Source organism: Mustela nivalis, assembly GCF_964662115.1.
Source record: "Mustela nivalis genome assembly, chromosome: 10".
Taxonomy (NCBI): domain Eukaryota; kingdom Metazoa; phylum Chordata; class Mammalia; order Carnivora; family Mustelidae; genus Mustela; species Mustela nivalis.
This window is the reverse complement of record NC_139029.1, coordinates 69,944,725-69,957,718: the sequence shown is the minus strand read 5'-3', so window position 1 is coordinate 69,957,718 and position 12,994 is coordinate 69,944,725. Positions and strand designations below refer to the sequence as shown.

Sequence of the window (12,994 nt, the reverse complement as noted above, 5' to 3'; positions counted from 1 at the left end):
CTAAAAGTCAGTGAAAAAATATCTATATGTTTTTCCTAAGGTCAACTTATGGTTATACCTTCTTTGAAATTCTTCTTAATTCCTTCTCATCACACCACAAGGTAGAACTGATCACTTCTCCTTCATATTGGTAATTATTTTCATGCCAGTATCTTTCTATTATGCGATTATAAACTCTATAAAGGTGGAAACTATTTTTTTTTAATTTCTCTTCTATTTAAGCCATTAGTAAGTGTCTGTTGAGTGAATGAGTAAATGAGTCCAAAAAGCAACTTGCATCTCTTGGAAAATTTCATTGGGAATCTTCCAAGATAAAATATTTCACTTGGAGGGAAATAATGTCTAGAATGGAATAGGATCATAGGATCATAGAATTAGAGAAATACATTCTTTTAGTAATTTATTTAGCAATTATTTGAGACTGGCTTGTGACTTGTTTTTTTTTTTTTTTTTAGATTTTATTTATTTATCAGAGAGAGAGGGCGAGAGAGCAAGCACAGGCAGACAGAGTGGCAGGCAGAGGCAGAGGGAGAAGCAGGCTCCCTGCCAAGCAAGGAGCCCGATGCAGGACTCAATCCCAGAACGCTGGGATCATGACCCGAGCCAAAGGCAGCCACTTAACCAACTGAGCCACCCAGGCGTCCCTGACTTGTGACTTGTTAGTTAGTGATTCCTTAGACCAGTTTATTGAGTTTAAAAAAAAAAAAAAAAGCATTTGACAAAATACAGCATCTTTTCCTGATTAAAACTCTCCAAACTATAGGGATTGAGGGAACATATCTCAATATCATAAAAGCCATCTATGTAAAGCCCACAGCAAATATTATTCTTAATGGGGAAAAACAGAGCTTTTCCCTTAAGGTCAGGAACACAACAAGGATGCCCACCCTCACCATTATTGTTCAACATAGTGCTAGAAGTCCTAGCCTCAGCAGTCAGAAAACAAAGAGAAATAAAAGACATTCAAACCGGCAAAGAAGAAGTCAAACTCTTTCTCTTCAGAGATGACATGATACTTCATGTGGAAAACCCAAAAGATTCCACCCCCAAGTTAGTAGAATTCATACAGCAATTCAGCAAGTTGGCAGGATATGAAATCAATGCACAGAAATCAGCTGCATTTCTATACATGAACAATGTAACTAAACAAAGAGAAATTAAGGAATCAGTTCCATTTACAACAGCTCCAAAAGCCATACGATACATAGGAATAAACCTAGTCAAAGAAGTAAAGGATCTATGCTCTAGAAATTAAAGAATACTTATGAAAGGAATTGAGGAAGAGACAAAGAGATGGAAAAATATTCTGTACTCATGGATTGGAACAGTTTCGTGAGTCTTATTCAGAATTCTTTTGAAATGAAATGAAATGAAATAGAATAGAAAAAATATGGGAAGTGACTGCTTGATGGGTACAAGGTTTCTTTTAGAGGTGATGGAAATGTTCCAACATTAAGTAGTGGTAATGGCTACACAACATAGTGAATTACAAAAAGCAACTGAATTGTATGCTTTAAAAATGGTTAAAATGGTAGATTTTATGTTATGTGAGTTTTATCTCAATAAAAAGGGCAAAAAATTTTAAACAAAATTCATATATCAGTCCTAGTAAGAGTAAATATGGTTTTATACTATTCAGTTCCATGTATGTATTGTTGTGTGAATCTTATCATGAAGTAAAAATATATTTCTTGCTATGGGTCAAGATAAGTTTAAAAACCTCAAATCCAGTTTAACTCCCTTTTTTTTAAAGACCTATAGAAGTAAAGATGTACCCAATTTTCTAAAGAAGAATAGCTCAAAAGTATTTCAGGAAAAGGAATATATATTGATGGTGTTTTTGAGTTTGAGGTTATTATCACAGCAATGGCCAGACTTCAGTGCACATGGTAGAATATTTAGAAACTAACAAATCTTCAACAGGATGCTAAAGTTAACCAAAAACGATTGGTGGGGAGGAGGGAAGAACAGGAATATGTGTGTTGGTGTGGGGGGTAGAAACAGTAATCATTAAAAATAATTAAATGAGATAAGGAGTATTCAACTGATTTCCTCCAGTTAGTGGGTCAGCTGTGAAACCTGGATTGGTGAATACAGAGGCTGCAGCTGCTGGGATGGCCTGGTTCCCTAGGACAAGAAGTTACTTCCACTGTGGAGTGGGGCATGACCTGAAATCAGTTCTTATCCCATAAAGTTTACCCTATCCAGTGATCTTTTTTTTCTTTTTATTTAAGATTTTATTTATTTATTGGACAGACAAATATCAGAAGTAGGCAGAGAGGCAGGCAGAGAGAGAGGAGGAAGGAGGATCCTCGCAGAGCAGAGAGCCCGATGTGGGGCTATATCCCAGGACCCTGAGATCATGACCTGAGTTTCTACCTAATAGACTTTAATTTCAGTTTAAAGGATTCCCTTTATTATCTTTCTTTTTTTTTAATTTAATTTTATTTTTTCAGTGTTCCAGGATTCATTGTTAATGCCCCCCACACAGTGCTCCATGCAGTACGTGCCCTCCTTAATATCCACCACCAGGCTCACCCATCCCCCAACTCCCTTCCCCTCCAAAACTCTCAGTTCATTTCTCAGAGTCCACATTTTCTCATGCTTTGTCTCCCCCTCCAATTTTCCCCAATTCACTTTTCCTTTCCTTCTCCTAATGTCCTCCATGGTACTCCTTATGCTCCACAAGTAAGTGAAACCATATGATAATTGACTTTCTCTGCTTGACTTATTTCACTCAGCATAATCTCCTCCAGTCCCATCCATGTTGATACAGAAGTTGGGTATTCATCCTTTCTGATGAAGGTGTAATATTCCATTGTATATATGGACCATATCTTCTTAATCCATTCATCTATGTAAGGCATCTTGGCTCTTATGTACCTCAGTGTTCATAGCAGCCAAGGCCACAATAGCCAAACTGTGGAAAGAGCCAGGATTCCCTTTTTTATCTTTCTAGGGAAGGTTTGCTAATGATAAATTCTCTTAGTTTTTGTTCATCTAGGAATGTCTTAATTTTTCCTTCATTTTCAAATGATAGCTTTGTTGGATGTAGAATTCTTGGTTGACAGTCTTTTACTTTCAGCACTCTGTGTCATCCTGCTGCCTTCTTACCTTTATGATTTTTTGTGGAAATTTAGCTGTCAATCTCATTGAAGATCTCTTGGGTCTAATGAGTCTTCTCTCTTTCTGCTCTCAAGATTCTCTGTTTTCCTTTGCTTTCAACAGTTTGATTATGATGTGTCTGGGGAGTTCACTGAGCTTCTTGGATTTGTAGGTTAATGTTTCTCATCAAATGTTCAGCTATTCCTTTTTTTTTAATTGAGGTATAATTGATAACATTGTATTAGTTTCAGGTGGTTTAAGTTCTTTCCATTTCTTGTCTATTGTAAGTAATGCTGCAGGGAATATAGGAATCATATATGTCTTCAAATTAGCATTTTTGTATTCTTCAGATACATACCCAGAATTGGATTAGCTGGGTCATTTAGTAATTCTATTAATTTCTTGAGGAATCTCTATGTTGTTTTTCACAATGGCTTTACCAATTTACATTTCCAACAACACTGTACAAGAGCATCCTTTTCTCTACATCTTCTCCAACACTTGTTATTTCTTCTTTTGATAATAGCCATTCTAACAGTTGTGAAGTAATAGCTCATTGTGGTTTTGATTTGCATTTCCCTGATGAGTAGTGATGTTAAGCACCTTTTCATAAACCTGTTGGCCATTTTTATGTCTTCTTTGGAAAAAATGTCAATTCAGATCTTCTGCCCAATTTTTAATTGTTTTGTTTTATTTTTTGTTTTTGCCATTGAGTTGTGTGAATTCTCTATATATTTTGGATATTAACCCCTTTCCAGATTATATGATTTGCAAATATTTTCTCCCATTCAGTAGGTTGCCTTTTCATTTTGCTGATTGTTTCTTTTGCTGTGCAGAACTTCTCAGTTTGATGTAGTCTCACTTGTTTATATTGGCCTTCATTACCTTTGCTTTTATTGTCAAATACAAAAAGAAATTATCACGAAAACTGATATCGAGAAGCTTACCACCTGTGTTTTCTTCAAGTCTTTATCCATTTTGAGTTAATGTTTGCGTATGGGTAAGGTAGTGGTCCAGTTTCATCCTATTGCATGCAGCTGTCCTGTTTTCCCAATACCATTTATTGAAGAGACTGTCCCTTCCGCATTGTATATTTTTGGCTCCTGTGTTGTAAATCAATTGGTCACATATGCATGGATTTATTTTTGGATTCTCTATTCTGTTCCATTGGTCTTTGTGCAGCTTTAATGCCAATACCATACTGTTTTGATTACTATGGATTTTAGTAAGTTTGAAATTAGGGAGCCTGATACCTCCACCTCTTCTTTCTCAAGATTGCTTCGGCTAGCCAAGGTCTTTTGTGATTCCATGAAAATTTTAGAATTGTTTGTTCAATTTCTGTGAAAAGTGCCATTAGAATTTTGATAAGGGATTGCATGACTCTGTTGATTATGTTGAGTAGTATGGACATTTTAACAATATTAATTCTTTTAATCCAAGCATGGAATGTCTTTCCTTTTATTTGTATCTTCTTGTTTAGTTTCTTTCATCACTGTCTTACAGCCATTATTTCTTGAAATGTTCTTTCTGCCCCCTTTTCTCTCTTCTCCATTTCTGAGATTCTCATTATGTGTGTGTTAGTATTCTTGTTGGTGTTCCTTAAGTTTCAGAGCCTCTGTTCATTTTTTTCATCTTTTAACATTATACTCTTCTGACTTGAAAATCTCAATATATCTGTCTTCAGGTTCATTGATTCTTCTATTACTGAAATCTACTGTTGAGCCTCTCTAGTAAATTTTCATTTCATTGTTTGTACCTTCCAACTGCAGAATTTCTATTTGGTTCTTTTCGGTAATTTCTATTTTTTTTTCAATTGATATTCTTTATTTGTGAGAGGTCTTTTTTCATATTTTTCTTTAGTTCTATAGAAGTAGTTTCCTTTAGTTTTTTGAACATATCTAAAATAACTAATAAACATCTTTGTCTACTAAATACAACATTTGGGCTCCCTCAGGAGCAATTTCTGTCTATTGACTGCATTTTTGCTTGCTTATGGTCCATACTTGAATGCTTATTTGCATGTCTTTGTTGTGGTGGTTGAAAATTGTACATTGTAAATAATGTAATGTGGTTTTCTAGAAATAAAATAGGTTTATTTTTGTTGCTATTTGTTTAGTTACTTTTCTGAATATTATAAAGTCTGTATTCTTCAACATGTGTGACCATTAAAGTCTACTCAACTACCTTAATGGCCAACTAACAATTGGAATGAGATTTCCTTAAATGGCAGAGTGAGTAAATCTCCCAGTTTTTCCCAAATGTCTCTGTGTATGTTGGAGCACCCCTTCATTGCTCAGCCAATTGAACACTATAACTTAGCTTGAACTTCCTGATTTCAGAGACTGAAAACCAGAGGAGAGAACTTAGGGCTGTCTACGTATATTCTAAGCATGTGTTGAACCCTACATATGCACATGGACTTCTAGATTTCCAGAAATATGTCAAAGCTTTTCAGAGTCTCTGTGGACATCTTATTCCCTACCTTTTTCTTGTAAGTTTTTTGTTAGCTTATTATTTGCCCAACTGTTTTCCAGTGTTCCAGACAGCTACAAAGTTAATTCCCTCTAAATGTTTTTGAAAAATGCTCCCAGGGAAAAGGTGTTTTTTATTGGATGAGCTGTGAGTCAGATAAAATAAAGACAGCTTTGCAAGTGGTGTCTTCCAGGGAACCACCAGACAAGTCAGGTAATGATAATTCACTGGAAATGACTCTGAAGCAACTCCAACTCCATTCTGTTCCCCCTGTGGCTGTAACTTCTTATTTTTCCTGTAATTATGTGCTGTTGCTTTTTAGCTACTACAGAACTGAAAAAGAGGACATGGGGAAAAAAGGAAGAAAGAAAGGAAGACATGGAAGTAGGGCAAACTAAATTACATGAAGCTCACTGCCCTTCCCAAGATTCAGCTATTTTTCTTAAATAAATGTTCCTCACATTGCTGCAAGAATTTTGTTAATTTCCATAATCCTGAAAAACTTCATCCTGACATTTTTTCCAGTTTTCTTATTGCTTTTATAGGAGAGAAAATTCTGGGAGGTCATTACTCCACTGTTTTTTCTGTCTCCTAAATACTCCAGTGTTGAGTATATAGCTTTTTAATAATCTGTGTGATGATATAGAAGAACAATTCTGCTGCATACTGAAGTATAGTGTTTGCCTCAAATAAAAGCGTTTGTGCAATTGTTTCAGTTAGAAACTGAAGTAGCTTCTCTTTTCATAGAACACCATATTTATGTGACAGACTAACAGTGTTATACAGACATGAGTATTTGGCAGATATTTCCTTAAACATGAATTAAATGAACCTGTCATGTCAACAAAATTACTGACAGAAGTTGATCCCAATGATAAGTCTTAAACTTTCAAGCAAAAATAAAAATTTGGGAAAACTTGTATCTACAACTCTCTTTGATAGCTGTGCAGTACTTATATTTTTCTCATATGATTGGCGATGATGTTAACAAATATAATTGTATGATATTAATAATGAAATGTGCCCATATTTAGAAGAGCTGCATAACTCAATATTTTTTAGATAAGCAATGCATGTTTTTAACAAAGCCATGGATGCATAGAAGATACTTCCACAGTTTAAGATAGACCAATAGATTTTAATATAAAAAGCACAAAAAGATCATAGATTTGATTTCACATTTCACATTTCAACTAACCCTGAAGAAACTATCATTTATCAAGTTTTGCTATGAAAGAAGAATATCCACAAATATCTGAAAAGGCTACTAAAAGAATCCTATTTCTTCTCAGGGTGGTGGAATGTGCCACCTTGCATATCTGCTAGTTCCTCTCCCTCGTCTTCTACCCCTCCCGCTATTCGCCAGGGCATGCTCTCTCTCAAATAATAAAAAATAAAATCTTTTCAAAAAATAAAATAAAATAATTCTATTTCCAACTGTGTATCTCTTTAAGGCCAGATTTTCTTCACACATTTCAACTAAAATAACATATCATAACAGACTGAATACTGAAAGAAATACAACAGTTTAGCTATCTTCTATCAATCCAGACATTAAAGATACATATAAATGTGTAAAACAGTGCCATTCTTCTCACACTTTTTTGTTTTTGGAAAATACAGTTATTTTTCATTAAGATATTTATATTAACATATGGTCTATTTTAAAGCAGTTAGCACAAATAGTTTTAAAATTTGTGTTTCAGGGCACCTGGGTGGCTCAGTGGGTTAAAGCCTCTGCCTTCGGCTCAGGTCATGATCCCAAGGTCCTGGGATGGAGCCCTGCATTGGCTCTCCCCTCAGTGGGGAGCCTGCTTCCTCCTCTCTCTATGTCTGCCTCTCTGCCTACTTGTGATCTCTCTCTGTGCCAAATAAATAAATAAAATCTTCAAAAATAAAATAAAATTTGTGTTTGAATTTCTACTGTGATAAAAACCAAAAGTTATAACTCACCTGAATAAAAGTTCTTTAAGGCCCTTAATAATATTTAAAAGGGCAAAAAGGTCTTGAACTGAAAAGTTTGAGAATTGTTTACGGTAGTTTTTCTAAGATCAAAGTCTTAATCACAAACCAACTGGAAAATATAAAGGTGGCTACTATTCAGTATTTAATTCAGTTGCCCATGTTTAGTGTCTTTTATGTGACCCATGCCCCAATCTGCTCATCCACGCAGGCATGATGGTTGGAATTATTCTGCAGGGAACCAGAAAGGCTGATCCTTTCTGTTTTGTGAATAGACCACACTTCTCCATCTGATAGCTTTTGTGCAAGGCTATTACTCTGCCTGGAAAGCTCTCGCACCCACTCTTCACAATTCTTATTTAGTCTTCAGATCTCAAATCAAATGTCACTATCTCAGAAAAAACTTCCCTGACCTATTGCTTCCAAAACTCTTCTCCAGATTTCACTAAAACCCCCTAGTCTCTTTAATGAGTCCAAGCACATTTTTTCTTTCATTAACACATATCACAATTTGTTAATTATGTAGTTTTAGGATTTGGTTAGTGCCTTTGTCTCCCTTAAACTTCAGCTTCACAAGGGCAGTTTTCTTTGAGCTTACTGTTTTGTCCTCAATATGTATCACAGTGTTTGGCAGTATATATATACAGAATGATTCAATTATTTTCCAATATGAAAACCACATGTTGAAGCAAGGAAGAGTGCATTTTACTGATTGTCCCATCATTTTAAATAGTTTTTCAAATTACAAGTCATGAGGTAGGAAAGATCTGTTGAAAACAGTTTTTATTGTATGGCCCTCCAAGTAAAAAGATATCTTAGCAACACAATTATTCTGAAAGAAATTAGATTGCTTGATTTGTTGACACAGATGCTATTTCACAGAACTTTCTCCCAATTCATGCTTCTTAGTTTCCAAGCTTTTTAAAAAATAAAATACAAAAAAGACCTTTACTAATGGTTCTGGTGAGGCTTTCTCTAAAAATATCTTTTATTAAATACAGGAGAAGATTGGATTCATGCTGTATTATTTCTTTTGGGACTAATGGTGCATTTTCCAACTTCAGAAATTGTTTTTAAGACCGCAAAAGTATCAGATTAAACGAATGTGGTGACTACCTCAGGACAGTAGTATTTTATTATATTTTCCTTCCAAGAATGTAACTGTTATAAATTACTACAGTTATTTATTCTTCACTTTACAATTTATTAACTGAGGGGGTCATATTTCATTCTTCTGCCATTTGAGTAACTTTTGTGTGTGTTTTTATGTAGCAGTGACAAATAGTTTTTCATTTGAGGGCTCTAGACTTTGGTCCTGTTTTAATTAGGAGACTTTTGAGATTTGGATGAAGGCAGCATATTGTCCTTTCAGCTATCCAGGCAAAATTTGCAAGATCTGTCTAACCGTAAGAGTTACAAACCACCTTCAGATAATAAGTCTAGTATACTTTAATAGCACTGCTTTCAGAATTTACAGCCCTTACTGTAGAGTACTCAGTGTTGATGTTACTGCTAATCTCAAATGGTTTTGTTTTACACAGAAACAAATGGATATCAATGCTGCTATTCAAGCCTTGATTGAATCACATACTGCTCTACAGATGGAGGTAATATATCTGGCTTTATTTACATTGGCACTCTCAATATACAAATTAAACAGAAAGTTTTTTCTGAGTCCAAAATGTGGCTTTATCTCAGAGATTGTACTTAAAACAGATTGAACAAAGTAGACATTTTTTAATAAACAGAAATGTATGCATGGGATGTTTTTTAAGGAAACCATTTAAAACAAAAATGTAATACATTTAAGGAATTTTTTAATAAGGAATTAGATACTGTAGGATAAAATAGTTAAATGAAGCATAGCCGCCTCTTAAAATAGGATCTATCATTGTTACTCATTTTTCTCATTTAAACTCTATTCAGTGTATAATTTTCTTTAAAACATTATACTATACCAGGCATAGTAATTGTTTAGCTTTATGTTAGCTTGCAAACTAGGCCATTAGAATAAATTTAATCTCTTATTTAGGGTCAAGATTAATAAAATATACACATAGGCCTGTATTTACATATAAACTGTTCTTTACACCTCTCTTCCAACTCATTGCATACAACAAGGATATATTTTTCTTCTGCCTTGGTCCATGTTGATCATAAGGGTTACATACTGGTGATGGCTTCCCTATGCTTTTTTGCTGTTTGATTCCTTTGATGAATTGGCAGAGCTACCAGAATACCGAAGTGACTTTAATTGACTACAGTGCAGAGATATTCAAAACCCTGAACTACCTTAGCAATTTACTGCACAGCATCAAGAACCCTCTTGGCACACGAGATAACCCAGCACGAATCTGTAAAGATTTGCTTAACTGTGAACACAAAGTATCAGATGGTAAGTTCTTGGCTTTTTTTTTTTTTTCTAACTCTGATGTCCGATTTCATCATTTCAATGCATTTGAGATTTAGAGTGTATTCATTTAGAATCATAATCATTTTGATAAAACCCTTGTAGAAGGCATTTTAGTGTTTTCAAAAAACAAATACTCTTAGAGGGACATAATTCTGAAGTCAGAGTATCCTTTTCTGAGGGCTCATTAACAATGTCTTCTACACAGCCTTATTTTTTTTTTTTTTTTTTTTAGAAAAGAAAGTAAGTTTACTTGCAAAAATTTTACAGTGAGTTTGAGCCTTAGAAAAACTAGCTGACCATATTTAAATCAATAAACAGGCATTTAAAGGGGAAAATTGATAACATTATCAAATCTTTTTTTTAAAGATTTTGTTTATTTATTAGACAGAGATCACAAGTAGGCAGAGAGGCATGCGGTGGGGGGGTGGGGAGGAGAAGGCTTCCCAATGAGCAGAGAGCCTGATGCAGGGCTCGATCCCAAGACCCTGAGATCATGACCTGAGCAGAAGGCAGAGGCTTAACCCACTGAGCCACCCAGGTGCCCCAATATTATCAAATCTGTAAGAGTTCGTCTTTTCATGATAGAACTGTTCCCTCACATGACCGTTCTATCAGTAAAGGTAGTGACCTGTCAATATTATAAAAGCCACAAAGAAAGTTGGTTTCATCGGGAAGCCAGTAATTTAGTGTAAGTGGACTTATTTTATTTATTTATTTATTTATTTATTTATTTATTGGGGTAGAGCAAGAGAGGTGACCCTGGTTTACTGCTGTTGCTATTGTTGGATGTGACAGTGTGCACTTATTCACAACGAGGCAGTGAAAGCTGGTTAGCTGTGTTTCACACGGGCTCTTCTTTGTATTTCATTGAGATGAATTTGCAGACTCCAAAAAGAGTGGGATATTAATCTTCTTCTTCCAAAGACCCTGTTGTTAATAGTTTTTCACTTTTTCTTGTGCAGTTTTCCACAAAGATTTTCGTTTGTTTGGTTTTAGAGAAAGATTTATTTTAAGAAGTTTGCTTATATAATTATGGGGGCATGATAAATCCAAAATAGGCCAGCAGGCTACAAACCCATGGGGGAGTTGCAGACCGAGTCCAAAGTCTGCTGCCAGAATTCCCTCTTGCTCAGGGGAGGTCAGTCTTTGCTCTTTTTTTCTTTTTTCTTTTTTTTTTTTTTTTTCAATTTATTTATTTTCAGAAAAACAGTATTCATTATTTTTTTCTTCACCACACCCAGTGCTCCATGCAATCCGTGCCCTCTATAATACCCACCACCTGGTACCCCAACCTCCCACACCCCCGCCACTTCAAACCCCTCAGATTGTTTTTCAGAGTCCATAGTCTCTCATGATTCACCTACCCTTCCAATTTCCCCCAACTCTCTTCTCCTCTCTAACACCCCTTGTCCTCCATGATATTTGTTATGCTCCACAAATAAGTGAAACCATATGATAATTGACTCTCTCTGCTTGACTTATTTCACTCAGCATAATCTCTTCCAGTCCCGTCCATGTTGCTACAAAAGTTGGGTATTCATCCTTTCTGATGGAGGCATAATACTCCATAGTGTATATGGACCACATCTTCCTTATCCATTCGTCCACTGAAGGGCATCTTAGTTCTTTCCATAGTTTGGCGATCGTGGCCATTGCGATGTGGAGAAAGGGGAACCCTCTTACACTGTTGGTAGGAATGCAAGTTGGTGCAGCCTCTTTGGAGAACAGTGTGGAGATTCCTCAAGAAATTAAAAATAGAACTTCCCTATGACCCTGCAATTGCACTCCTGGGTATTTACCCCAAAGATACAGATGTCGTGAAAAGAAGGGCCATCTATACACAGCCTTATTGATCCCCAGTGTTTCCTACTCCACAATAACTATATTATTTGCTTACCCTTTGTGCTTGGAACATATCATACTCATCTTAAAAATTAAAATAGGAAGGACTGACCTTTGGGGTAAACTGGAGTACATGTCAGGTCTACCAGAAGTGGTAACATGAAAAAAAAAATATGGTAGAACCCCTGCCACCACACCTCCTGAATTTATGGTTTTTACACAAAATGGAAATTAAATACATCATTGTAGAGTCACTGAGTAGGAAGATGGTTTGGTATTCTTGGAGTTTTTTTGTCCCTACACAGATAGCCCAAAATCCTTAACCAGAGGTGCAAAAATGAATTTAGAGTAGAAGGATCAAGGAAAAGTTTTAAAGCAAGTAGAACAGCTATAATTATCTAATGATAAGTAAAGGAACCCTGTCTGCTACAATACATCATTTAATTTTAATTTCTATTGGGTCTGAGGTTAGCTGCACATTCAATATTAGTAGTTACTGTTTTTTGCTAAAAATTCTATTCCCAACAGAGTAACATATATGCTGATTTGGGGGAAAAAAATCATGTTATATCCTTCTGTAGGGTGAATAGTAGTACGTATTTTCTTTAACTTACATACATATTTACCACATAACACACACACACACACACACACACACACAAACTCTCATACATTCTTGCCCAAGAACACATACTTCTACTAGAAGTGCAAAGAAAATATTTATATTAATAAAATGCTTATCTTCTATAGATATTTCTTGCTCTAGATTACCACAAAATCTAAACTAATATTTATAGTTACAGTTGGCTATAGTAATTCTGTTTGATTCTTTCCCATATTTGAAGGCATAAAACTGTGATTCTATAGAATTGAAAGAAACAAAGACATTTTAAGACATAAAAATGACTGAAATCTAATTCAAGGTCTGCCTTCCTTGTAAGAAAAATAGCTATGTGGTATGGATTGCAAGGTATCAGAAAGGCTTTAATGTCCAAACGTATTTTCATCACTAGGAGATGGGAAATGTTATAGAAAAACACAAAACAGCAGGGAAGGGGGATACAATAGAGAGTAGAGTGAGGGTAATTTTAAATATAGCAGTTAGATAAGGCATATCTGAGAACATGGCATTTGAGAAATGTCAAAAGGGGGAAGAGGAGAAGCAAACAGGAAAGAGCTTTCAGGGCAGAAAAAACACCA

The 12,994-nt window shown here is 35.3% G+C and overlaps 1 protein-coding gene across 1 annotated transcript in view; it reads left to right on the top strand.

Moving 5' to 3' along the window:
- Nucleotides 1-12,994, top strand: part of COL24A1 (collagen type XXIV alpha 1 chain) — a gene marked incomplete at its 5' end in the record, with an annotated part of 325,357 nt that overhangs the window by 299,252 nt on the left and 13,111 nt on the right. The window contains 2 exons of the mRNA XM_082688569.1: nt 9,081-9,146; nt 9,766-9,934. Coding sequence (XP_082544695.1) covers nt 9,081-9,146; nt 9,766-9,934 — 235 coding nt within the window. The remainder of the gene's footprint in view (nt 1-9,080; nt 9,147-9,765; nt 9,935-12,994) is intronic.